The sequence below is a fragment of the Gobius niger genome (assembly GCF_951799975.1).
Source record: "Gobius niger genome assembly, chromosome: 9".
Classification (NCBI taxonomy): Eukaryota; Metazoa; Chordata; class Actinopteri; order Gobiiformes; family Gobiidae; genus Gobius; species Gobius niger.
Genome location: NC_136860.1, coordinates 35,004,926 through 35,032,840, shown reverse-complemented (window position 1 = coordinate 35,032,840; position 27,915 = coordinate 35,004,926). Strand labels below are relative to the sequence as shown.

At 38.1% G+C, this 27,915-nt stretch overlaps 1 protein-coding gene across 1 annotated transcript; it reads left to right on the top strand.

Annotated features, from left to right (window-relative positions):
• The first annotated feature begins 12,516 nt into the window (after positions 1 to 12,516).
• On the top strand, positions 12,517 to 27,698 carry dhrs12 (dehydrogenase/reductase (SDR family) member 12). Its single transcript, XM_079563476.1, has 10 exons — positions 12,517 to 12,610; positions 16,498 to 16,631; positions 16,803 to 16,885; positions 18,678 to 18,770; positions 18,853 to 18,934; positions 21,890 to 21,951; positions 22,025 to 22,129; positions 22,191 to 22,281; positions 24,727 to 24,864; positions 27,538 to 27,698. Exons 1-10 carry the CDS (start codon positions 12,555 to 12,557, stop codon positions 27,648 to 27,650), a joined length of 957 nt encoding a protein of 318 aa, XP_079419602.1. The 5' UTR covers positions 12,517 to 12,554; the 3' UTR covers positions 27,651 to 27,698.
• The last annotated feature ends 217 nt before the right edge of the window (positions 27,699 to 27,915 follow it).

The window sequence follows — 27,915 nt, the reverse complement described above, 5'->3', positions numbered from 1 at the left end:
AAAACACAAGAAAGCACTGACTCGGATTGTGGAGCTTTTTGTCTTGGGGCTAATTTGGCTCGGACTAATTGGGTGCTTGAGACGGGACAAGTTCGGGGAGGCTGATAGGACTGGAGTGTATGCAAATGCGGCTGGGAGTCAAAAGAACTGCGCAAATGTGCCGTCAAAGAAGAAAGCCCTAAAAAAAAACTAAAAAAAATGGCCCTTAAGCCGCAGCCTGTGGGACCTGGTGAACCCAAGCTGGTCAGTATTCAGGAAACTGACAATCAGAAGTGGATAACTGCCTGGAGGTGGTGACGGTGGACACGGGCATGAGCGCCCACCGCAGGACTTGGCATAAACATCTTAAAGTGGCCACACCTGCTAGAACAACCTCACCAGGGCTTTATGAAAGGGACATAAGGAAACGAGGGGTAACCATAAGGGGTAATTAGCCCCGGGGCAGGTTACCATGTAGGCATTTTAACGCTCAAAACAGTTCCCCATTCACGCCCCATTCAGCCTATTCTTCATTCTCGGATTTTCTCAGGAAATGATTAGACGGAAAATTGAAACCAGGAAAAGCTACACAAAAGTAAAACGGTGCAAAGAAAAACAACCAGAGGCAAAAAAAAAAGCAAGGAAATAACTGTATCTTTTGTACCAAAATGTGTGTGGGAAAACAAGCTTTGGCAACTCCAGGTCCAGAGTTGGGCAAGTTACTTTAACATTAATAAATTATATATTTCCGTTTTTACATACTGAGATATGTTCTTACCTGAGCTGTGACGAGTTCTTTAGGACCTGTCTGATCTTCACCCGTGCCTTCAGTCACGTAAACACAGCCCAGACGGCGTTAGCATTTAGCCTCTCCCTCTCTCCTCTATAGCTCCAAAACAGGTCAAGATAGAAGCTACCAAGCTCTTCCACGTTTTCCCTATTTAAATATGGTTACGTGAAGTGTTCCACTACAAAGTATAATTACACAAAATTAAACAATGTGGATTTTCTAAGCGGATAAAAGGGGGAACTAGTTTTGGAGCTATAGAGGAGAGAGGGAGAGGCTAAATGCTAACGCCGTCTGTGCTGTGTTTACGTGACTGAAGGCACGGGGGAAGATCAGACAGGTCCTAAAGAACTCGTCAAAGCTAAGGTAAGAACATATCTCAGTATGGAAAAACGGTGGCCTGTTCCTATAAAAGTGTAATATACAGAGCCGGTGCTGGTCCTTCTGGGGCCCGAAGTAAAAATCCACACGAGGGCCCTACAGTTCGCATCATCCCATGGTTATTTGACGAAAGGCGAAACCCATTTACAGTCAAAAACGGTTCCACTGTGCAGTAGTGCAGGGCTGAAGCTGAAAAGAGTGACCTCAATTCAGGCCCTGCTCCTCTGTGTGAGAACCACTAACCACTAAGCCACTGTGAGACTGGGATCTAGGACGACCACAAGTCTATTTCCCAACTTTTTTAAATGGTAAATGGTCACATTCTCTCACCTCTGGTCCCTGAGCCACAGTTTGGGAACCGCTGATTTAAAGCAGTACTAAGTAACGTGTTTACCTTAATTAATCCTTCCCGTAGTCCCTGTGGGGGTAATACCAGTGTTAATGGGATGATTGGAGGGTCTTTCATCGCCCCCTGGTGTCTCTGGCCAGAAAACCATGTTTGCAACTTGACTGCCACCGGACCGGAGAAAGCAATACACACTAATGGAATCACGAAGAAGCTAACAGGCTAACGGGCAAAGCAAACAGCGGGCGAGTATCACTTTAAACAGTATTTACAGCCAAGTTTGAGTGAAAAAAAAAATTCCGTTGTATAATTGGATGTACGATATCACTCACTCCCTTCGCCTTTCCTGTCGGCGTAGGATTTACTCTAATAAGTTAAAAAATCGTAACTTGCTACGACACCAGCAGTTGCGCTTATGGCCTCTAGGGGCAAGAGTTACTTCGTACTGCTTTAAACTAACTGCAACCTGCACCTGACAGTTTTTTTTTCTGTCAGACCACTAAGAATTAGCCTGTGAGTAGACTGTGCACATTACATACTATTACAAGTTATTCCATAGTGTATCTAGCCCATAGGTACAAGTTATCACAGATTGCTACAGAGCACATTGTACTAAATTTAGCTACGTACTATGTATCAAGGTACTGTAAAATAAAGTGACACCTGATTCACTTCTATTCACAGAAGCTTCTTCTTAGCTCTTGTGGTCAGAATGTGACTGTGCCCGAGTCCGAGCGCTCTTATATAAGACGCAGGAGGACGGGACCAAAAGTGCAATTGTTTAAAGTAATCATCATATACACAGTATGTTTGTTTTGTCTTTTTACTTAAAGGGGGGGTATTATGCTAAATTGACTTTTTCAAGCTTTACATCATGTTATTATGTCATTCCCTCATTAAAAACATGCCTGAAGTGTTGCCTTGGCACATTCACGTATTTCTGAGTCATCTGTAAAAACTCTGATGGCGGCCATTTTAGGGATAGGTTTGCCTGAGTCCTCCTAGGAACGCCCCCACCTCCTGGAGACGCCTCCGAGCTTTCGTCACCAGCCGAGTAACCAACCACTGCTCCTCAGCAGAACCCCCTCCCCACTGATGCCACAGACAGCGTGTGGAGGGGGCGTGTCTAAAGGCTAAGAGGTTCTTAAAGAGACAGAGGCCTATTTCAAGACATTCACTACAGCCATTTTGAGAGAGACATTTTATACAAGGCAGTTATTCTAATTTACTGCATTTACAGACCAACAGAAGGTTTGTCATCATTGTAGTGAGATATAGACTGGAGCTGTGTGATTGAAAAAAGCAGAATACCCCCTCTTTAAAAGACGTAAGAGCTGGTATTGAGGTTCTGAGCCTAAATAAAGTTCTGTATCAGTTCCATATTCGAGCCATGATGACAAAAGTTTGGACAGTTCGGTCTAATTTGTCACCAGTAAAAATCAGCTTCTGCCATTAACGTGTCCCCGACTCGTGCGCTGAATGAAATAAAGTGAGTAAATTGAACGGATGGGTTTGGATCGTGGCCACTGGAAACAGCCTCTCCATCGTCTCTGTGCTAATGTCATTATGAGGCCCGAGCGCCTGGCGGTGCCAACGGTTCACTCAAACGGGCCACGTCTGGAATCAATCCAGGCGTTCTGACACAAAACACTTGTCGAGCCGGCCCACGGGATGAACTCTGAAACAGCGAGGTCATTAAGAATAACTACGGTAACTGTCAAAATGCAGATGTTTAGACTTGTATAATAATGTTTCAGTATTTCCTTGGTCTTTCCATATGAAACAACAGCCACATTATTGTCGGTTAGTGCCAGATCGTATGGAGGGACGGTCTGCTGTGAGTTTGTATAGATTTATGAGGTGGTTTGTCTAAAAATGCAAATAATCCTAATCCTTAAGGTTAACCCCTTAACTCCCACTTGAACCGAGCACATTTTCTCCAGTTTGGCTTTACCCCAATCCAAAAGCTTCTGGGAAAAAAGCTGTGAAAATAGCAACAAAACAATGATGGAAATGTGACAAAAAAGTGAGAAAACATTGACAAAAAGTGATGAAAAATGTATGAAAATGTGGCAAAAATGTCACAAGAAATTGACACAAAATTGACAAAAAAATGACAAAAATGTGACAAAAAAAATTTCAAAAAATTGACAAAAAAATTGACAAAAAATTTTCAAAAAAGTGACAAAAAAGTGACAAAAATGTGACAAAAATGTGACAAAAAATTGACAAAAAATTGAATAAAAATGGACGAAAAAAATGGACGAAAAAAAATGACAAAAATGTGACAAAAAAATATTCAAAAAATTGACAAAAAAAATTCAAAAAAGTGACAAAATAGTGACAAAAAAGTGACAAAAAAGTGACAAAAATGTGACAAAAATTTGACAAAAAATTGAATAAAAATGGACGAAAAAAATTGACGAAAAAAAATGACAAAAATGTGATAAATTACAAAAAAGTTACAAAAATGAGTTGAACACCCAACAAAAAAATGTTGGGGAAAAAATCTGATGACGTGAGGAAAAAGATCCTCTCGGTTCAGGTGGGAGCAACCAAGTAGGTCATTTTCCACACCTCCCCGAAAACCTTTAGCTGAGATAAAATAAACAGAATTTCCATATTTTGTTGACAATATTGAGCGTTGCAAAGCTCCTCCAGTGTTCAATACTTTCTTTTTAATATTATTTGCTGTAAAAATCTCTGTTTGTGTTGGTTTTGGAGTCGTGAAAATGTCCAGCAACACTTGTAGAACAGGACATGGGCTTGTAGAAGGACGGGGTCAAATGCAGAGAACACTTTTCCCCACGGGGACAATAAAGCGCCTGGAGCCCTAATGGTCACTGCCGTTTCCCCCCCTTGTCCAGGAAGCGTGTGAGCTCCCTGTCCCCTCCCTGTTTTCGGGACGTCCAGCAGGTTCTCAATCAGGTCCCCAGCCCGGCCGAGTGTCCGTCCGTCTGCTCGGCGCCTTGTCTTCGCATTGGGGGACCGTGTGAACCCCCTCACTCCGCATACTTGGCCCAGATCGCCCCCCTCCTCTGCTCCCCCGCCACTCCAGAGTCCTGACTTTCATGCCGGCTGAAGACCTTAATCCCCTGTTTAGCATGCCAGGACCAAACCGGGACTGAACCAGGACCAAACCGGGACCAAACCAGGATCAAACCGGGACTGAACTGGAGCTAAACCAGGACTATTTTCTAACGTAATAATACACAGGTGAAACTCGGAAAATTAGAATATCGTTAAAAAGTGCAGGGCTGGACTGGCCATCGGGAGATTTGGGAGTTTTCCCGATGGGCCGACGTACTTTTGGGCCGGTCAGATCGAAATAAGGCCCGTTATACCTGAACACCGGCCCACAATTAGCGGGAAAAGCCATCAGAATCTCTATCTTTACACTTATGCAATTACACAACTCCTCCACTAGAGGGATGTGACGCCTTTTATACCCCCCTGGTGGCCTTTCTTGAGTTATGGTTCACAGATAATCTTGTATAATGAGCGATGGGCCTCTGGGACATAACACTCATGCCCCTCACATTGTGAATATAAGAGGAAATGGTTTATTGTAACTCCCTCCAGGACCCACAGAACCTCAGACCTCTATTTTTTATACATTTTAGACAAATGTTTGCAAAGAAGTGCATGCTGGGAGTTGTCAGGTGACTCCGTCTTGCCCCTCGTCGTCAGTGCAGTTTGTAAATCTTCTAGTTTCCATTGAAAGGATTTACAATGTTTGGCCTTTTTGGTATTTCTGTTCTCACTCCTCACCTCCTGAACTCTGTGGTGAGTTTTACCGTTTCATCTTCATCCACAGTGCGATAATTTGGTTGGTTTTGAGAAGTTTATTTGTGTTGCAGTCGCGAGAGGAACTTCATTAACGGAACGCACATTTTAAGATTGTCTAGTCATTTTACAAAAGTTCCTTCAAGTTATAAACGACAAGATGAAAGTGTTGAGTCTCTGAGGTGTGAGCTTGAATTCAGCAGAAACAAAATGCAGCTCTTGTCCTCGATCCGCAGCTTATACTGTTTTAGCTCAAACCAAGGACTTATTGTTTTGCTCATCACCTCGACTGTTGCATTGAATATGACTGTTTTTTTTAGAGGGCCGGTCTTGACCCAAAAGTCCCGGGCCGATTTTTTCTGCCAGTCCAGCCCTGAAAAAGTGCATTCATTTCTGTTATTTAACTTAAACTGAGAAACTAATATATAACAGACTCATTACATGCAAAGTGAGATATGTATAACCTTCATTTATAATTTGGATTTTTATGGCTCAGCTTGTAAAAATCCCAAATAAAAAATATCAGTAGACTAGAATATTTTGACTGTAAACCATAATCATCAACATTATAAGAAAGGCTTTGCTGTAATGAGTCTATATAACATTAGTTTCACATTTTAGTTGGTTAAGTAGGTTGTATTTCATTGTATTTCATGGTTATTGTGGGATATTTAATTTAAAGTCACACTGCGTAGAATTGTATCCAAAAAATAAAATTGAAATACAAGCATTTATTTTATGACAGATCTTTTCATCATTGAAAAATACCTCATAAAAGTACAAACACACATGTATGAGGCTCACCCTCCGAAGATGTGACTGTAAACTTTACAGGAAGTGGGTGCGTCTCCAGCTCGAAAGGCAGGAGAATTTGAGATTCAAACAGGTCCTCGTCCAAACCCACTCTTTTATCACACACACAAGGAAACAGAAAAAGTGTCTGTTCCGCTAAAGTAAAGTGTGACTGATCCATATTTTTAATCGCACTAAACCATATGTAAGCTAATTAATTCATCTGAATTCATCAATAAAAGTCCCGGCCTTCGTATTTTTGCACCTTATTTCAAGTACATTGAGATTCATAGTCAGGAGTCAGAATCAGAATAGGTTTTTATTGTCTTTGTTGGAGAAGGTGCAACAATCTCAAATGACAGTCGCATCATTTTCAAGTCTTTAACTGTTAGATATGAAGGTGATTGAAAAAACCTTTAAAATATACATATATATATAGTAAACAAATCAAAATGCACTGTTCAGAATTGTTATGCACAGCAGCGTTTCAAAACATGTTATAGGTTGTAAAGAACTGAAGAAGATCACTTGTTGAATTTGCAGCATTAGGAGGTCATATTTACTGTAATCAAAAGCTATTTCAAAAACATCTTAACAGGGCAAGTTACATTTTAGGAGCCATTATTTGAGAGCAGCTTCAAGATTCTTGCATCCATTGAACTTTAGAGAGTTTCTGCTTCTCTTTGCAGGATGTCAAAATAGCCTCCCAGAGCTGCTGTTTGCAGAGCCGGTGCTGACCCTTCTGGGGCCCTAAGCAAAAAACCACACGGGGGGCCCTACAGTACACGTCCCATTGTTATTCGACGAAGAGCGAATCCATTTATGGTCAAAAATGGTTCCACTGTGCATTACACTACAAAAAGTAAATATCAAGCATTGGCTTAAATGACTTGAATTGAGGAAATGTCTCTTGTTTTGAGCGGTTTTCACTCATTTAGACACTTTTCCTGATCGGACCAAGTTTCCTTTGCTTGTTTGAGGACATTTCAGACCAGTTCTAGGGTAAATCTCGCTTGAAATAAGAAAGTAAAATCGCCAATTTGATAAGACCAGTTTTCTTACCCCATTGGCAAAGAAAATGACCTGAAATAAGGACGAAACGTATCGAAACGAGTCAGAAACGTCTCAGAACAAGTGAAATAATCCAGGACAAATGCCCAACAACAACTTAACTGGTCAAAACAACAAAAATTTGGATTATTATGCTCAAATTGAGATGTTTATACTGATCTAGTTAAATACTTTTTGCAGTGTAGTGCAGGGCAGAAGTGGAAAATAATGACCTCAATTCAGGCCCCGCCCCTCTGTGTGAGAACCACAAACCACTAAGCCACTGTGAGACTGGGATTTAGGACGACACTAGCCTATTTCCCAACTTTTTAAAATGGTAAATGGCAAATGGTCACATTCTCTCACCTCTGGTCTCTGACCCACCGTTTGGGAACAACTGATTTAAAACTACCTGCACCTAACAGTTATTTCTGTCTGACCTCTGAGAATTAGCCTGTGAGTCGCCCAATTTCTTTTAGACTCAGAGAACCACAGTTAGTAAGTAACTGCGTGCATGAGAACCTTGTGGATTCAAGTCATGTTTGAGACAATAGGCCGTAACAACGCCTCGATTAATCAGTGAAACAACACCGTAGTTTGACTGAGATGCGGGGCCCTTGCGGCTGCGGGGGCCCTATGCGACTTGCATAGTTTGCCTGTAGGAAAAACCGGCTCTGGCTGTTTGGATGAAAACTGCCTCCCACCCTCATAGATGTTTTGCTTGAAAAAGCTCTTCTTTTTGTACCATGGTCATTTTCACACCTTCTGGGAGCCTAAAGGGGCCGACCAGCTCTCTCCCCATGATTCCGGCCCAAAACATGACTCTACTAATAATAAGTTATACTCAATCCAAGAATATTTAACTCATTTCTGGAGCACTTTTTTTGCTGTGGGCTTCAATGTAATGGAATGAAAATTGAATTGCAATTTTAATGGTTTAAATTTCCAGATCGCTGAGACTGCATTAATTTGAGGAACCATAAAACCTTCTTAACTCTGAGGTTCAGACCTTTAGAAACCTCTTTCAAATGTCCGAAGTGAAGTAAACCTTTGCAATTCTCCAAAATTATGCAGCCGAATGGGGATTTACCAGGTATAAAGTTTGGAGAATTGAAATGAATACTTCTCTTTTTTTTACATGAGTCCAAAGCAATTCATATTTTACCTTGCATTACCGTAGGATAATCAGTTTTTTCCCCTCTCTCTTTGACCACACACGATTGCGTCACTCACCAAGTATTCGGTGACACGTCTCAGGGCGAACAAAGCCTCCCGATAATCTGACTGGAGCCGCGCTAATGCACTGATGAAGAGGTCGACGTGGAGAGACTTTCCCAGGTCCGACGTGTCAGGTTCAAGTTGGGCCCAGACAAAGGCCAAAGGGTGAATGGACTTAGAGGAGAAACAATTACCGCCGCGGCCACAGAATCCCACATTATACAGCTTTATGCAGACGCGACGCGCCGGACACTGTTTGTTCAGCTCCGGGCGAAGGGAGAGGAGAGAGAGGGGGAAGTATTAAAGGGATATTTCAGGATTATTAACATAGTTATCCAGAGTGTTACTGATTTCTGGAGATATTTTCTTCTGTAATTCCTGCAGCTCTTATATTTTTAAGAGTTTCGTGGCGCTAGGCTAGTGCAAGGCTAGTGCATGTCTATGGTATCAGCTAGCCTGCATTAGAAACAGTGTGACCCGCTCCACAGAGCACCTGAGGCAAATCACTTATAACACCAGACTAACCATATACATGTCTGTGTCCATAGAATAATGTTTGGAATATAACTGACCTGCATCACATGAATGATCGTGTTTTGAGGGACTATTTTCTAGCAGATCACTCCGCCGCCGCGTAGCTTATACAACCACGGAGCTGATGCTGCTCAAATATAAGGTCTTTTAAATGCAAAATGGTTCAAATGATGCCTGTCAAATTAGCGATCGATTAGCCATTTTGTTCACCATCAGATCACTCGTAAAAAATACAAATAAAGTCAATTTAGAGGCAAAGCCTATATGTGTATGTGGATCTTTGGTCACAATAATAATAATAAAAAGATTTCATTTACTGTTTAAATGTTCTAAATATCGGCGACTTGAGGCCACAGTTTCAGACGCTGCACTTTGTCCAACAGTCGCTTTCAAGGGTCAGAAATGTTTTTCTCACATAGTTTTTCCAACGATGTGAACAAGGACTGGTCGTCACTTGAAGCAGCTCTACATATGAGCGGTCGTTCAGTTCTTTCAGTTTCTGTTTATCTCCGTAGCAGCCGAGGTTGTAAAAATAGACTTTATGCTGACCAGTGTTAATTTTGACAACATATTTTAATTAATCTTAATCTTTTGACTAAAATGTAATTTAATTTTAGTCGAGTTTTAGTCGACTAAAATTGCATGTCAATTTAGTCGACTAAATTTAAGACTAATTTAGTGGACTTTGCATTGATAATATTGATTATAATCATGTTTAATTGTGTTCCTCTGCTTCATGTTTCTGCTCCACATGAACAAAGCTCAGAGCTGATCCTTTGGCAGAGACTTTACATGATCTGAGGCTCTTTCAGACGCTCAATAGAAGTTTGGCTGATTTTAGTCTCTCCTTTTCATTTTTATTTAGTCTTATTTTAGTCGACGAAAATATCTGGACATTTTAGTCACAGTTTTAGTCTCATGAGAAACTTTTAATTTAGTTTTAGTCCAATTTTAGTCACAAAAATATCACTTTGACTAAAATTAAGACTAAATATTTTAGTCGACGAAATTAACACTGATGCTAAATCAGAGCTTTCTTCGTTGCTTTACGCTAACTATCAATACTGTTTGGTAGCCGAAATAAATTCCATTACCCATAATGCAACGGGCGACCCGAGATGGGCATTCGGCTTATATAAGAACTGCTTGAATTACAAAAAAAATAACTCCAGAAATCAGCAACACTCTGGATAACGAGGAAATGAGGCCCTATGTCAAAAATCCCTTTAAGAACTGGTCAGAGAAAGAACATCTCCCCGGGGGCTGCACTTCGGCCTCTCACTGCTCTTGTCCCGATAAAACAGAGGAATGGGTCAAATGTAAATATAGGGGACACTCGGTGCGTCACAGATGAAGGTCCTGCAGGTTCAACTTTCCTCCATCAGCCCAAAACATGCACAATGAACAGCAAAACGATGCTGGCCATAAGATCTGGAGATGGGTCCTTAACCTCTCACCACCCGCCTCAACCAACTGCATGTTCTCCAGTTTGGCTTTACCCAAATCTAAAGGCTTCTGGACTTGGAGCTCCAGCCTATCGGCCTCATTTGAAAGCTAAGACCCACAAAACTGATCTTAAGGCATCTTTTTCGTTGCGTTGTTGCTGCGTCGTCACTTTTTTGTCAAGCTTTTCTCACTTTTTTTTGTCTTTTTTATTGCCTTTTCGTCATTTTTGAAAATGTTTCGCTGCACTTTCATAGGTTTTTTTTCTTTCTTTTTTTTTTGTCACATTTTTGCTGCTTTTTTGTTGTTGTTATTTTATTTTTTGCTGTTTTTTGTGGCCCCTGTTTGGCCTTTTTTGTTGTGATTTTTGCCTCATTTTCGTCTTGTTGCCATTTTGATGCTTTGAGATTTGTGTAAAGCCAAACTGGAGAAAATGTGCTCGGTTCAGGCGGGAGTTAAAGTGATATTTCCATACTGGGATAATAAATCTACACTTCACCTTTAACAATGGACCTTTCAAATGTTTGGAACCTGCTAAATATAATGATTTGGATTTCATTCCCCCTGAGCAATTGTCCTAATTATTCTCCTAATGCCCATATTTACTCACCACTCCCACATGCCAGAGGTAAAACACAACAGTTATGAAAAGAAGTGATTAATGCACTCTGGCAATGGCGCCATCTTGTGGAAAAAGTCTAAATGTACTTTATGATTGGTGGTGGTGAGTTGTATTAGACCGCCATCTAGTGGCTAATGTTGGTTAGTTGTTAGTTTTTGTTTTGTTTGCAAGATAATGCAGCAGACCCTGGTTATCAGGGGCTGGACTGGGACTGAAAAACAGCCCTGGACTCTGACCAGCCTGGCCCAAATCAGCGTAATCGTGACACTTCCACAGATACATTACTTATTAACCTCTTACCCCCCGCCTTAACATTAACGAGTGCATTTTCCCCAGTTTGGCTTTTTATTATGATTTTTTTGATCGGCATCATCAGCAAAAAGAGCGGGAAAGGTGGTCGTGGAAACAGAAGCAAAATCATTCATATAAATAATAAATAATAATGGTCCCAAAATTGAACCTTGTGGCACACCATACTCCACGGAATTCCTTTTAGATTCATGTTTTTTTATACTGGGCTTTAACCAAATCTAAAAGCTTCTCGACTGGAGAGCAACAATGTAACGCCTCATTTGAAAGCTAAGACCTACAAAAGTGACGGAAACTTTTCGTCACATTTTTGTCATATTTTTGTTGTTTTTTAAATTATTTTTTCTATCATTTTTTGTCCGTGTTTTTCTCATGTTTTCATCCTCTTTTTCTCGCTATGTTGATGCTTTTCTTTTTAGCTTTTAGATTTGGGTAAAGCTCGGTTGAGGCGGGACTGGTGGCCCTTCTGTGCTCTTCCAGAATGGACATATGGCCAGTCCGCCCCTGCATACTTGTGTGTCATAAGGATTACTGTCGTCTTTCAGTTTCACAATCATCCAAAGTTACAGAATGAGGCAAAACGGACTGTACGCAACATAAACAGAAAATACGTCCAACATATTTGTGTAACATTTCACACAAAAAGTTATTGTCAGAAGTGGGATTCGAACCCACGCCTCCATTCGGAGACCAGAAGCCCCATTTCAGAGGAAGGAGTAACCTTGAGTCTGGCGCCTTAGACCACTCGGCCATCCTGACAACGCTACATTACTTTGGAAATGTTGCGTTAATAAACCAAAACCACAGCGCACAGCACGTTTTAGGATGACTAGATTATCTTTCGTGTTCACGTATTAATTTAACGCTACATATAATCTCAAAATGAAGACAATTTACGCGTTTTGCTGCGTGTTTGACGTAAGAATTATGTAGCCAACTAGCGGCGCTGCTCAATACCGAAGAAACACCGAGCCACTAAACATATATTATTGTCATTCATGTGCTTATACATTGAGATATAACAACAATAAATCCGTTTAAACTGATACAAGCTTCACATATTCTTAATTTCAGCCAGATATTTGCTTTCGCCGCACACTTCCGGTTAGCTTTATTTTTAGCCGCAACAATGCTAACTTCCTCTTCCGGATTTTTTGCCCACGTGATTTTAATTCCACGCCCGTTTACTCCATACATAACACCAAACAAGTCATTCTTACGAAACCCTAGCACTCCTACGCCCCTATAACACTGTATTTCCCACTTTTTTGACTAGTTTAGTTGAACGAAGCAGCCGTTTGGTCAACATGTCGATCTACAGAAACACGGTTTGGTTTTTCAAAGGCATGCAGGAGTATACGAGGTAGGCGTTGACTTTGACTTGTTGAGTAATTCACGTGTTTTTAGCTGTGCTGTTGTTGTAATCGTGCTGTAGGCTACTTATTACACAGAACATGCTTTGGTCCAAATGACAAGCTGGATAGTTTTTGCCAAAGGCTTGTTTTTGCGTGATTTCTTAAGGAGCTTATAGCAGATTGGCTTTGTGTGACCTCAGACTACCTTGCCCTTTGCTCTATGTCTTTTCACATATGCAGCCGCAACGTGAAATGCTGCTTTACCAGTGTGTTCTGCCACTTCAACAGAGGTTATTCCCCTGGTTTCATAGGAGAACTCCATCTCATGCTATTGTTTGATTTGTCCATTCATCTGAGGGTACATGTATTTAATCAATGAGAGTCTGGTGTAATCTCTGTTTGAACAAAGGGCTATTGAGAAGAGAATGTTTGGGGGGAAGCTGACAATAGAAGGGTCAGTAGAGTTGATAAGGAGGCAGTGGAGTGGACACCGAATTGTAGAAACAACGCTCTTTTACAATAGGCTTGAATTGACAGTAGGTTTTCTTTTTTTTTTTTTTTTTTTTAAATTATTTTTTATTGAACTTTTCACAAAGTACATGTAAAGAGCTGTCAAAATACAGTACAATGTTACGTTTTGTTCCCCCGTCCCATGAACAATAACAAAAAAAAAAAAGAAAGATTATTATGTCGAATATTTGTTCGCTGGAAAAGACATAATGAAAAAATATCAAAAGCAAATCGGCAAAATTACAAAAAAGATGCATCCACACAGTATGAAAATAAATAAATAAAATAAAATAAAAACAAACGAAAAAACAAAACAAAACAAAAACGTCTCCAATTTTATGACTTAAATAAATGTAAGTATAAAAGTACTGCATTAAATAAAACAATATGAATGGCAATAAGTAACAGAAAAAAGGGAAAAGCAACAACAACATAATTTTAGCCAGCTTAGGAAGGAATATTACGTGAGGGCAAAGTCTGAATATAATCAAAAAAGGGTTGCCATATCTGTAAAAATTTGCTCGTAGACCCACGTAAGGTAAACTTGATTTTCTCAAGTCTACTGAAATGGAGAGCATCTCTGATCCAAGTCTCATACAAAGGAGGGGATGGGGATTTCCAACACAGTAATATTCTGCGTCTCGCCAATAGTGTGAGAAAAGCGACAAGGTCTTTTTTAAGCTGACAGTAGGTTTTCTGAAATGATCATCTTCACAATGTTTCCAGCTGATTTGTTTCCATACTTTTGTTGTATAAATCCATCACATGGCTTCTTTTTCGCTCCTGTTGAATGTTTTGGAGGTTTGTTGACATAAATTATAATCTAGTTTATTGTTGAGATATTTTTTAGACCTTGGAGGAGAAATGTTTGTGGGTGGGGCTGCACGATATGGAAAAAAACTATTTATTAGAGCTGAATGATGTGTTATCTAGGGCTGAAACAACTAATCGTTTAATCGACAACTATTTTAGTTATCGATTAATCGTTTTCTGGTTCACACAGACTCAAATAGAGCAAAAATGACATGAAAATGTAGCATTTTTGATGAAAATCTGCTTTGTTTTTCATAGTTCGGGTCTGTAGTGTTTTGTACATTGTAAATTTCATAAATATCCGTGTGTGTCTCGTCCAATCAGAAGCAGAATTTAGCGCCAAGAGCCTCCGACAAACATTTACTTTAAGTTTCCTTCATCAACATGTCCTCAAGCGGCGCCACTTTAGCTTTATGTGATGATTTTTTTTTTTTTTTTTTTCAATTTTTCTACACCATTCACAGCCAAGCGATTAATCGATTAATCGATTAATCGTAAAAATATTCGATAGATTAATCGATGACAAAATAATCGTTACTTGCAGCCCTACAGTAGGTTTTCTGAAAGGATCATCTTCACAATGTTTCCAGCTGATTTGTTTCCATACTTTTGTTGTAAATGCATCACGTGGCTTCTTTTTCGCTCCTGTTGAATGTTTTGGAGGTTTGTTGACATAAATTATGATCTAGTTTATTGTTGAGATTGTTTTTAGACTTTGGAGGAGAAATGTTTGTGGGCGGGGCTGCACGATATTGAAAAAAACTATTTATTAGAGCTGAATGATATATCGTTATCGTATCGATATCGAGATATGAACATTCAAAATATTAAAATCGAAAAAGCAAAACATAAACGATATAGATTTGCCTTTGCTCTGCCCAATCCCGTCAGACCTTGGAGGCTCAGCAGGGAAGGGCCTGGTCGGTACTTGGATGGGAGACCGTTTAGTAACACCAGAAAGCCTGGCGAATGTAGTGAGTGAGTGAGTGGTTGGTGGGGGTCGGAGGGGCCGATGGCGCAGACTGGTTGCCTCGCTTCCGTCAGTCTACCCCAGGGCAGCTGTGGCTACAATAGCACCTTACCACCACCGGGTATGGAGTGAATGAATAATGCAATGTAAAGCGTCTTTGAGTGTCCAGAAAAGCACTATATAAAACCAATGCATTATTATTATTATTATTAGATTTTCATCAATAAAGCTGAACTCTTTTGAATTATGATGATATTTTTCTGAAAAATGCTTAGTTTTCACCTAACCCATAGCTATATCTCATCGATATTGAGAAATCTGGCATGAATATCTAGATATGAAATTTACGATATTATTACCATATTTTACTAAACCGTTTCAACATGTATGTTCTGTTCAGTGTAATAAAACATCGTTTTAGTTTAGTTTTTCAGCAAATTGTGTCTAAATAAGTAGATAAATTAGGAAAATGAACTAAAACTGAAATATTGAGCATTTTTTAAGTTCCAGGTTTGAGTCTGAGTTTGCAAAGGAAAGTCTCGATCTCAGTCAGATGGGAGACTTTAGTGATTCTGCGATACATTGTGGCTTCTTTAGTGCATTACCCAAAATTGCAATGAGATATTTTTGCCACTGTATTATCCTCTTAACCCCCGCCTGAACCCAGCACATTTACTCCAGTTTGGTTTTACCCAAATTAGGACTGATTTAATTTCTTGATATTCATGCCAGATATCTCAATATCGATACGAGACGAGACGAGACGAGATATCTATATAACTACGAGTTAGGTGAAAACTAAGCATTTTTCAGAAAAATACAATTAGAAAACTAAAGAGTGCAGTTTTAGTGCTGAAAATCTATATCGTTTATGTCTTGCTTTTTCAATTTTAATATTTTCAATGTTCAAATATGATAAAAATATATATCCTTCAGCCCGAGCCCAAATTGAAGTCTCTTGAGAAGCGTCAAAACTAGGGCTGAAACGACTAATCGATTAATCGACGACTAATCGATTATTGAAAGAGTCGACAACTATTTTAGTAATCGATTAATCGTTTTCTGGTTCACACAGACTAAAATGGAGCAAAAATGACAAAAAAAATGTAGTATTTTTGCAAACCTACTTTGATTTTATATTAAGGATCTGTAGTGTTTTGTACAATGTAAATTTCATGAATAGAGCCTTCAAAAAACATTTCCCTTTAGTTTACTCCATCAGCACTTCCTAAAACAGCGCCACTTAAGCTATAATGTGATTAAAAAAAATGGAAAAAATACAATTTTACTTCACCATTCACAGCGAACAAAATAATCGTTAGTTGCCGCCCTAGTCAAAATAGCAACAAAAGCAAAGATGAAAAAGTGCTGGAAAAGCAACAACAACGTAATAGAAAAAGCAACTGAAGAGCGATGAAACGGCAACAAAAAAAGCCACAAAAACACGATGAAAAACTGATGCAGACACAACAACAAAAAAGATGAAAAAGCATGACAAAAAAACAACAAAAACACGACCGAAATGTGATAAATCCAAACCATTTCTTCCGTCTCTTTTCGAGCCGCCTCTGTGATCTCCCCTGTTTTCCTCTGACCCTGTAGGAGCGGCTACGAAGCTGCGGCGAAGCGTTTCAACCCGGCCGACCTGGAGCTGAGCCTGAGCGGGAGGTCCTTCATGGTCACCGGGGCCAACAGCGGCATCGGCAAAGCCACGGCGCAGGAGATCGCAAACCGAGGTGAACAACGCGGCATGAGAGCGTGTTTGAAGAGGCCGTGTTACACACTGTAGTGCTCGCTGTGTAGTAAACAGTGTGACTTTCATAAAACTGATCCAATACGCTTTTTGAAAAGAATCAGGGGCCCCTCGACGCCTCAAACTTTGACAAAATGGCCGATCTTGTGTTCAGGTGGGACTGTTCACATGGTGTGCAGGAACAAAGGCCGAGCAGACGCCGCCAAAGAGGAGATTGTTGAGAAGAGCCAAAACCAGGTGAGGATTGGGAGCTGTTTGTGTTTTTTGGACAAGACACGGCTACGAACTCATGGGAAAATAACAGGACAGGAAGAGCAGCACCTCCTGAGGATCCAGGAGTCGGTTAACCTCTTACCACCTGCCTAAACCAAGTGCATTCTGTCCTCTTTGGCTGTAAGCCTGTGTAACACCTCGTTTGAAAGCTAAGACCCACAAAACTGATCGTTTTCCTCGCGTTGTTGCTGTGTTGAGTCACCTTTTGTATGTTTTCTTTTCTTTTTTTTTCTTTTTTTTTGTCACGTTTTTGTTGAATTTTGTCACATTTTTTGTTGATTTTTTTGTCATTTTTTTGTTGATTTTTTGTCACATTTTTGTTACATTTTTGTCACATTTTTGTCACTTTTTGTTGATTTTTTGTCATTTTTTTGTCTTTTTTTGTTGATTTTTTGTCACATTTCTGTTGATTTTTTGTCACATTTCTGCGTTTACATCCTTGTTTTTTTCTCATTTTTTGTGGCTGTTTTGGTGCTTTTTTTCCCAAGAATCTTTTTGATTCCCGGATCCCATGGAGAAAATGGGATCCGTTCAGGTGGGAGTTAAGAGGTTAATAAAAATAACACATTTTATTTGTAACGCACTTTTAATTCTGTGAATCTCAGAGTGCTACGAGAATACACACAACATTTAAAAACATCAATTAAAAGCTTTCTTTAAAAGGAATGTTTTCATTTTAGCTTTAAAGGAACAGGCCAGCGTTTTTCCACACTGAGATAGTCTTACCTGAGCTTAGTTGATGTGTACCTGTCTTGTCTTTGTGCGTGCGCTCAGTCACGCAAATGTTGTTAGCATTTAGCCTCTCCCAGCAAGTGTATAGCTCCAAACTCGGGGAAGTTAGAAGCTACCAAGATTAAACGTGGATTTTCTAAGCGGATAAAAAGGGGAACTATAAGACCTGGAGTACCTCTACGTCTGCGCAGTAATATCGTCAAAGTACTCCAGGTGTTACTACGCCTCACTATATCAATCAATGTAGTGCCCCTTTTTATCCGCTAAAAATCCACATTTAATCTTGTGTAACTAGACTAACTCCCACCTGAACCGAGCACATTTTGTCCAGCTTTACCCCAATCCAAAAGCTTCTGGAAAAATGGTGTGAAAATAGCAACAAAACTGAGACGAAAACAAGGATGGAAATGTGACAAAAAGTGAGAAAAATTTGACAAAAAAGTGAGAAAAATGTGACAAAAAAATTAACAAACAAAAAAATGACAAAAATTGACAAAAAATTGACAATAAAGTGAGAAAAAATTGACGAAAAATTGAGAAAAAATGGACGAAAAGTGACAAAAAATGGACAAAAAAGTGATAAGAATTTGACCAAAAAAATGCAAATAATTTGACGAAAAAGTGACAAAAAAGTCAGGAAAATTTGACAAAAATGAGATGACTGCCCAACAAAAAAAGTGATGAAAAAAAATCTGATGATGTGAGGAAAAAGATCCATTTAGTTTTGCAGGTCTTAGCTTTCAAATGAGGTGTTACACTGGCCTACAGGATTTGGGTAAAGCTGAACTGGAGAAAATGCTCTCGGTTCACATTGTTCTACAAAATAGGATTCCTGCTGCCGAGACACTAAAGGTGTTTTCATCATGCTGTAGTTTAACATTTTGAAACAACTAGATCAAAGTTAAGCTGGTTTGACCTTCCCTTTTCTACATTTTTAGCACCAACACAATCGCGTTTGAAAATGTAATCGCTCAAATCTCGCCCGTAGATGCAGCTAAAACTTCCCTGGTCTGTTTCTCTGCAGGAGGTCCACGTCCACATCGTCGACATGTCCAACATGCGGCAGGTTTGGGAGTTTGCCGAGACCTTCTCTCAGAACAACGCGCTCCACGTTCTGGTGAGCGCAGTTAGACCCGGTCGCTCTGAAACAGAAACCCCATTGAAGAGTCCAATTAGCGCCGGCGTGTGTTTCCCCGCAGATCAACAATGCCGGCTGTATGATCAACCAGAGGGAGCTGACGGACGAGGGCCTGGAGAAGAACTTCGCCACAAACACGCTCGGTAAGAAGATTACGCAGGGTTTTGTGCAGTTTGACTCCCAGGCATTTGCTCCTGAACACTCGTGCTTCTGTGTTAAAGCAGTGTCGTAATCAGAAACATTATGACATTCATGGCCTAATAAGCTGGATTTTATAACATGTTTTATTTTATAACTTGAATAACTGGCCTGCTGCTATAATGTATTTAGATGTCTGGTGTTCAATCAGGCATAGAGCCCATAGTGATAAATAATACTAAGTTAATGTTTCCTGTGTTTCAGAAAATGCCTCACATTTAACCCCTTAACTCCCACCTGAACCGAGAGCATTTTCTCCAGTTTGGCTTTACCCCAGTCCAAAAGCTTCCGGAAAAAAGCTGTGAAAAAGCAACAAAACTGAGACAAAAACAATGACGGAAATGTGACAAAAAAGTGACGAAAAATGGATGAAAATGTGGCAAAAATGTCACAAAAATGTCACAAGAAATTGACAAAAAATGGACAAAAAAATGACAAAAATGTGACAGAAAAATGACAAAAAAGTGACAAAAAATGGACGAAAAAATGACAAAATGTGACAAAGAAATTACAAAAATGTGATTAAAATTTGACCAAAAAAGATACAAAAAATTGACCAAAAAAAAGTGACAAAGAAAGAGAAAAAATGACCAAAAAAATGACAAAAAAGTTACAAAAATGAGTTGAATACCCAACAAAAAAAATTATGGAAAAGAATCTGATAACGTGAGGAAAAAGATCCTCTCGGTTCAGGCGGGAGTTAAGGGGTTAAAATCAAATGAAATGTTTTTATGAAGCACCTTTAGTACACTGCAAAAATAAATACCAAGCGTTGGCTTAAATGACTTGAATTGAGGGAATGTATCTTGTTTTGAGTGGTTTTAACTCATTTAAACTTCTTTCTTGATCTGACCGAGTTAACTTGGCTAGTTTGAGGACATTTCAGACTATAAGGTAAACTTGCTTGAAAGTATATTTCCCAATGAGAGAAGACCATAGACATATTATCAATAGAGCGTAATTTCTTTCTCCTCCCCGTTTACCACAATGACCACGTTCGAAGGGGAAATCATGGCAGATTTACAGACTCCTCCTCCTCAGCTCTGACGAAGCATGTTTCTAAAAAGGGCATGAGGGCGGGATCTTCCCTGTAGACTCCACCCTTGGGTGACGTGTAGCTCGCGCTGCTCCAATGCTAACAGTCCGACCCTCATTAGAACAAGATTTCTAAAAAAAATGTTACAAAAAAACAGCCCGGTTTCTTTAATTGTGACTAACCCAGCTTTATCACAGGAGGAATATCCAGCTATAGAAAGTTAAAAAAAAGAAACCAGGCTTTTAAGTTGTTTTTATTGTGTCTAAAGTGCAATGCATTCCAATGGGAGACTAGCGGCTACATGGAGGTACTACAGCAGTGGTGGAGCCTAGTGTCGTCGCTAGGGCTGGGTATCGTTCGTTTTTTTCGATACCACTACTTTAACGATACCTGCTTTTTGGTGCCGGTGCCTTAACTGTACTTTTTTCGATACCTGTGTTATTTTAATTGAGTTAAAATAATGTGCAGGAAAAGTCTGGTTCAGGAGGAAGTCCAAACACGGCACATCAGAAAACAGGAGCAGCAGCGTCACCTGGAACTTCATGTTTTTCTCAGAATTCCCACTAAATCCGTGATAAAAAGAGAGTTGGGACATTATTCCCTCCTGAGCTGCAGGAACAGACCAGATCCACATCAGGACCGTTTACTGAAGAGAAACGTTTCTAAACTCACTGAGCTGTTCCACAGTGAAAGCTCCTCACACGTCACAGATCTGTTACATAGTGAGAGCGCTCACTCTGTCACTGACAATGCACCATAACTGTTCCAAACATGGCTAATGCAGAGTGAGCCTCACCTTTTCCAGAGACAATCTTTGATCCCAAACGCTCCGGTGCAGCTGGAGTTTAAACAACAGTAACTTCAGGCTCTGCGGCTAAAGCTAAAGCTAAAAGTAAAGCTAAAGCTAAAGGTAAAGACCATGTGTTTCTTGTTGTCACTGCTTTTCTCTTTGTCTAAGAGTCTAGTTTCTTATTCTGTCCAGGTTTAGTCCTGGTTTAGTCCTGGTTTAGTCCTGGTTTAGTCCTGGTTTAGTCCTGGTTTAGTCCTGGTTTAGTCCTGGTTTAGTCCTGGTTTAGTCCTGGTTTAGTCCTGGTTTAGTCCTGGTTTAGTCCTGGTTTAGTCCTGGTTTAGTCCTGGCTCAGACCGCGGCTCTGCCATCTCTGATAATGACTGAAGTGTGAGTAAGTTACAGCTTTGTTTCGCTTCTGCATTTGTGCTGAAGCTGCTCATGAGTTCAGGCTTTTTTAGACTCACTGCGGATCATTTATTGACGTTTGGAGAGAAAAAGCACCGAAAATTAAAAAACGTTTTTTGATACCGCCCCCTACCGGAGCTTTTCAGTCGGTACCAACTAGGTACCGTTTAACGGTACCCAGCCCTAGTCGTCGTCAAAAAGCAGAGCAGCCAGCGGCCATTGGAGAAGACCAATTTTCTTACCCCATTGGCCATGATTAAATTACCTAAAATAAGGATGGAATGTATTGAAACGAGTCAGAAACATCTTAGAACAAGTAATATAATCTCGGACAAACGCCCAACTATATCTTAGCTAGTCAAAATAACTAACTTATTATGCTTCAGTTGAAGCATTTATACTAATCTAGTTTTTAGATATAATGTACAGGCCAACTTATTCCACAGCATTGACAGAAAAAGCTCTGTCTCTTCTGGTCTTATATGTTACATATTTTAATGGGTTCGAATTTAAAAAAAAATGTGTCAATGCACCTTGTCATTAATGTTGAGTTCTCAGCATTTGTGAACATTTTCTGAAAATACCGTTGATTCAGGAACACTGACCTGGAGTTACTTCACCTCGTCCTGTCTGAAAACATGAAACTAATAAAAAACCTTTGTGTTTCAGGCACTTTCATCCTCACCAAAGCCCTGATTCCTCTGCTGAAGAAAGCCTCAGACCCCAGAGTGGTGAGTTCAGAGCCGGGTAACATCAACACCATCAAGTTTAAATCCTCAAAGTACATTTGTGTGTTTCCTCCAGGTCACGGTGTCGTCAGGCGGGATGTTGACTCAGAAACTCGACGTGGACAATCTGCAGTTCGAGAAGGGGACGTTTGATGGAACCATGGCTTATGCTCAGAACAAGGTAGGTGTTTGAAGACCGTTTTTTAGTGAATATTGGACTCTTGTCTGTTTTGTTTTGGCAGCGGCAGCAGGTGATCCTCACTGAGACATGGGCCGCTCAGCACAAAGAGATCCACTTCTCCTCCATGCACCCGGGCTGGGCCGACACCCCAGGTACAGCAACCAGGGACCCCAGGGATTTTATGTTATGTTTACTTTACGTGTTTAAAACAGAACTATTTCATGAAAAGAAAAGTTATGTGTATGTCAAGGCTCTTTTAAAGACAGAGAAGCAGAAAGTTAGTTAGTTGGTTTATTTTCTTCATACATGTCACATGTTTTCCAAAGATCTTAGACATTATACAATAAGAAACCACACTTTTTTGTCATTTTTTTTGTCACATTTTTGTCGTTTTTTTGTCACATTTTTGTCACATTTTTGTCGTTTTTTTGTCACATTTTTGTCATTTTTTTGTCACATTTTTGTCACATTTTTGTCATTTTTTGGTCAAATTTTTGTCAAATTTTTGTCATTTTTTTGTCACATTTTTGTCATTTTTTTGTCATTTTTTTGTCATTTTTTTGTCGGTTTTTTGTTGTTTTTTTGTCATTTTTTTTGTCACATTTTTGTCCTTTTTTGTCAATTTTTTGGTCAATTTTTTGTCATTTTTCTGTCAAATTTTTGTCACATTTTTGTCAAATTTTTGTCATTTTTTGTAATTTTTAGTCATTTTTTTGTCAATTTTTTGTCAATTTTTTGTCAATTTTTGTCATTTTTTTGTCCATTTTTTGTCATTTTTTGTCCATTTTTTGTCACATTTTTGTCATTTTTTTGTCAATTTCTTGTGACATTTTTGCCACTTTTCCATCAAATTCCATAAAACAGAACTATTTCATGAAAAGAAAAATGATGCAGAAGCAGGCACGTCAAGGCTCTTCTAAAGACAGAGAAGCAGAAAGTTAGTTAGTTAATTTATTTTCTTCGGTCATTATGAACATTTAAATCACATGTTTTCCAAAGATCTTAGACATTATACAATAAGAAAACACATTAAGAATTTAATCTAAATGATGCCTGACTAAAGGGGTTTAGGCTGAAGCCAAGACTTATTCTGCCTAAACCCCTTTTACAAACTGTGACTCTGTGTCCAAAGAGACACATTATAAACTTTCTCTAATACCAACGATGGAAACACTTAAGCACAAAACTTAAACTTCAACAATCAGAAATGATGCTCTGTTTCCTCGATCGACTTCTTTTCTAATGGTTTTCATTCAAGTGTTCTATACTTCTCTATCATGTTTAACTTATATTTTCTTAAGGCTTTAATATTTTGGAGCCTTAAGTTGAACAGATAAACCGTTCCATAGATCAACGCCTTTGACTGATAAACACCTCCTCTTAGGGTGTATTCATTTTTTATCAAATTTTTATCACATTTGTCATTTTTTGTCACATTTTTTGTCACATTTTTGTCATTTTTTGTCACATTTTTTGTCACATTTTTGTCACATTTTTGTCACATTTTTGTCACATTTTTGTCATTTTTTGTCACATTTTTGTCATTTTTTGTCACATTTTTTGTCACATTTTTTGTCATTTTTTGTCATTTTTTGTCACATTTTTGTCATTTTTTGTCACATTTTTTGTCATTTTTTGTCACATTTTTTGTCATTTTTTGTCACTTTTTTGTCATTTTTTGTCACATTTTTGTCACATTTTTGTCATTTTTTGTCACATTTTTGTCATTTTTTGTCACATTTTTGTCATTTTTTGTCACATTTTTGTCATTTTTTGTCACATTTTTTGTCATTTTTTGTCACATTTTTTGTCATTTTTTTTGTCATTTTTTGTCACATTTTTGTCATTTTTTGTCACATTTTTTGTCACATTTTTTGTCACATTTTTTGTCATTTTTTTTCACATTTTTTGTCACATTTTTGTCACATTTTTGTCACATTTTTTGTCACATTTTTTGTCACATTTTTGTCACATTTTTGTCATTTTTTGTCACATTTTTGTCATTTTTTGTCACATTTTTGTCATTTTTTGTCACATTTTTGTCATTTTTTGTCACATTTTTTGTCATTTTTTGTCACATTTTTTGTCATTTTTTTGTCACATTTTTGTCATTTTTTGTCACATTTTTGTCACATTTTTGTCATTTTTTTGTCACATTTTTGTCATTTTTTGTCACATTTTTGTCACATTTTTTGTCACATTTTTTGTCACATTTTTGTCATTTTTTGTCACATTTTTGTCATTTTTTTGTCACATTTTTGTCATTTTTTGGTCAAATTTTCTATCACATTTGTGTCACATTTTTTTCATTTTTTGGTCAATTTTTCGTCAATTTCTTGTGACATTTTTGTGACATTTTTGTGACATTTTTGCCACTTTTTCATCAATTTTTCGTCAATGTTTTCTCACTTTTTGTCCCATTTCCATCATTGTTTTCGTCTCAGCTTTTTCCCGAAGCTTTTGGACTGGGTTTACCCCAAACTGGAGAAAACGTGCTCGGTTCAGGTGGGAGTTAGGGGTTAAAGCAGCTCGCCAGGTTTACCAGGTTTGGAGACACACCTGCCTTAGATATGACGGGTCTTCTCTCTGTCCTGCAGCCGTCCAGACGTCGATGCCGTCGTTCCACGCGAAGATGCAGTCCAGACTCCGCACGGAGGCCATGGGGGCCGACACTGTGCTGTGGTTAGCGGCGTCTCCATCCGCCCCCAAACAGAAGAGCGGCCAGTTCTTCCAGGGTCAGAGACTTTATCATCCGTTTCTGTTGACTTTGTTCATTCAAAACAAACTACTTTAACCAGAGCTTTGAGAGGAATGAGAAAAATGACAAAAATCCAGCAAAAAAAAGACAAAAATCCAGCAAAAAAAATGACAAAAATCCAGCGAAAAAAAGACAAAAATCCAGCAAAAAAATGACAAAAATCCAGTAAAAAAATGACAAAAATCCAGCAAAAAAGTGACAAAAATCCAGCAAAAAAATGACAAAAATCCAACAAAAAAATGACAAAAATCCAGCAAAAAATGACAAAAATCCAGCAAAAAAAAGACAAAAATCCAGCAAAAAAAAGACAAAAATCCAGCAAAAAAAAAAAGACAAAAATCCAGTAAAAAAGTGACAAAAATCCAGCAAAAAAGACAAAATTCAGCAAAAAAAATGACAAAAATTCAGCAAAAAGTGACAAAAATCCAGCAAAAAAAGACAAGAAATCTGCAAAAAAATGACAAAAATCAGCAAAAAATGACAAAAATCCAACAAAAAAAATGACAAAAATCCAGCAAAAAATGACAAAAATTCAGCCAAAAATGACCATAATCCAACAAAAAAAAATGACAAAAATCCAGCAAAAAAATGACAAAAATCCAGTAAAAAAATGACAAAAATCCAGCAAAAAAGTGACAAAAATCCAGCAAAAAAATGACAAAAATCCAACAAAAAAATGACAAAAATCCAGCAAAAAATGACAAAAATCCAGCAAAAAAAAGACAAAAATCCAGCAAAAAAAAGACAAAAATCCAGCAAAAAAAATGACAAAAATCCAGTAAAAAAGTGACAAAAATCCAGCAAAAAGTGACAAAAATCCAGCAAAAAAAGACAAGAAATCAGCAAAAAAAATGACAAAAATTCAGCAAAAAGTGACAAAAATTCAGCAAAAAGTGACAAAAATCCAGCAAAAAAAGACAAGAAATCAGCAAAAAAATGACAAAAATCAGCAAAAAATGACAAAAATCCAACAAAAAAAATGACAAAAATCCAGCAAAAAAAATGACAAAAATTCAGCCAAAAATGACCATAATCCAACAAAAAAAAATGACAAAAAAAAATCCATTTTTGTTGACAAAAGAGCAAAAAAAGTGACAAAAAATCAGCAAAAAAAGACTAGAAATCAGCAAAAAAAATGTCAAAAATCCAGCAAAAAAGTGACAAAAATCCAGCAAAAAAGTGACAAAAATCCAGCAAAAAAGTGACAAAAATCCAGCAAAAAAGTGACAAAAAATCAGCAAAAAAAGACTAGAAATCAGCAAAAAAAAAGTCAAAAATCCAGCAAAAAATTACAAAAATCCAGCAAAAAAAATGACAAAAATCCAGCAAAAAAGTGACAAAAGTCCAGAAAAAAAATGACCAAAATCCATCAGAAAAGCGACAAAAGAGCAGCAAAAAAAGTAATAAAAAAAAGTGACAAAAACACATCAGGGAAATAAAAAGTGATGACAATAGCAAAGTGGAGAGAATGCATTTGGTTTTGGCGGGTGGTAAGAGGTTAATATTTCCTGTGTTTCAGAAAATGCCACACATTTAAAATCAAATGAAATGTTTTTATGAAGCACCTTTAGCACACTGCAAAAATACATATCAAGCGTTGGCTTAAATGACTTGAATTGAGGGAATGTCTCAAAACAACAAAAAGACAAAAATACAGCAAAAAAGTGATCCAGCAAAAATATGACAAAAATCCAACAAAAAAAAGACAAAAATCCAGCAAAAAAAAAAAAGACAAAAATCCAGCAAAAAAAAAAAAGACAAAAATCCAGCAAAAAAAAGAAAAAAAATCCAACAAAAAAAAAAGACAAAAAATCAGCAAAAAAATGACAAAAATCCAGCAAAAAAATGACAAAAATCCAACAAAAAAGTGACAAAAATCCAACAAAAAAGTGACAAAAATTCAACAAAAAAAAATGACAAAAATCCAGCAAAAAAGTGACAAAAATCCAGCAAAAAAGTGACAAAAATCCAGCAAAAAAGGACAAAAATCCAACCAAAAAAGTGACAAAAATCCAGCAAAAAAAAGACAAAGATCCAGCAAAAAAAAAGACAAAAATCCAACAAAAAAATGACAAAAATCCAGCAAAAAAAAAAAAAAAATCCAACAAAAAAGTGACAAAAATCCAGCAAAAAATGACAAAAATCCAACAAAAAAATGACAAAAATCCAACAAAAAAGTGACAAAAAATCCAGCAAAAAAATGACAAAAATCCAGCAAAAAAAATGACAAATCCAGCAGAAAAGCGACAAAAGAGCAGCAAAAAAAGTAATAAAAAAAGTGACAAAAACACATCAGGGAAATAAAAAGCAAAGTGACAATAGCAAAGTGGAGAGAATGCATTTGGTTTTGGCGGGTGGCAAGAGGTTAATATTTCCTGTGTTTCAGAAAATGCCACACATTTAAAATCAAATGAAATGTTTTTATGAAGCACCTTTACTACACTGCAAAAATAAATATCAAGCGTTGGCTGAAATGACTTGAATTGAGGGAATGTTTCTTGTTTTGAGCGGTTTTCACTCATTTAGACTTTTTTCCTGATCTGACCAAGTTAACTTCGCTAGTTTGAGGACAACAGACCCCACAGGCCACGGCTACTTTGCATTTTCCACAAGTATCTAAGAAAGTAACGTGACTTTTGTTCCTCTTCAGACCGCACTCCCGTGGCCACACACCTGCCTCTCGCCAGCTCCAGATCCTCTCCACAGGAAGAAGAGAAACTCGTGAGCGTTCTGGAGGAGCTCGCTCAGAAATTCAAACCATAAACACTTTGCCAAACAAACTTGAAACTTGAACAAAGAGCACTACTTATTCAGATATCTATGTTTACACTTTTACTAATGTACTTTTTACAATTGTGAATCGATATGAAGCATTTATTACAGTATGAAGAGCAGAGGTAACAGATTTTAAAGGTTTTTGTGATCGTCAAAGGCTCAGATAATTTTGCTTGTTAAATTAATTGCAATAAATATTGTTTTTGACCAAAGAGAAGTCGTGTGTTGAAATCCTTAACTTGGTTCTTTGGAA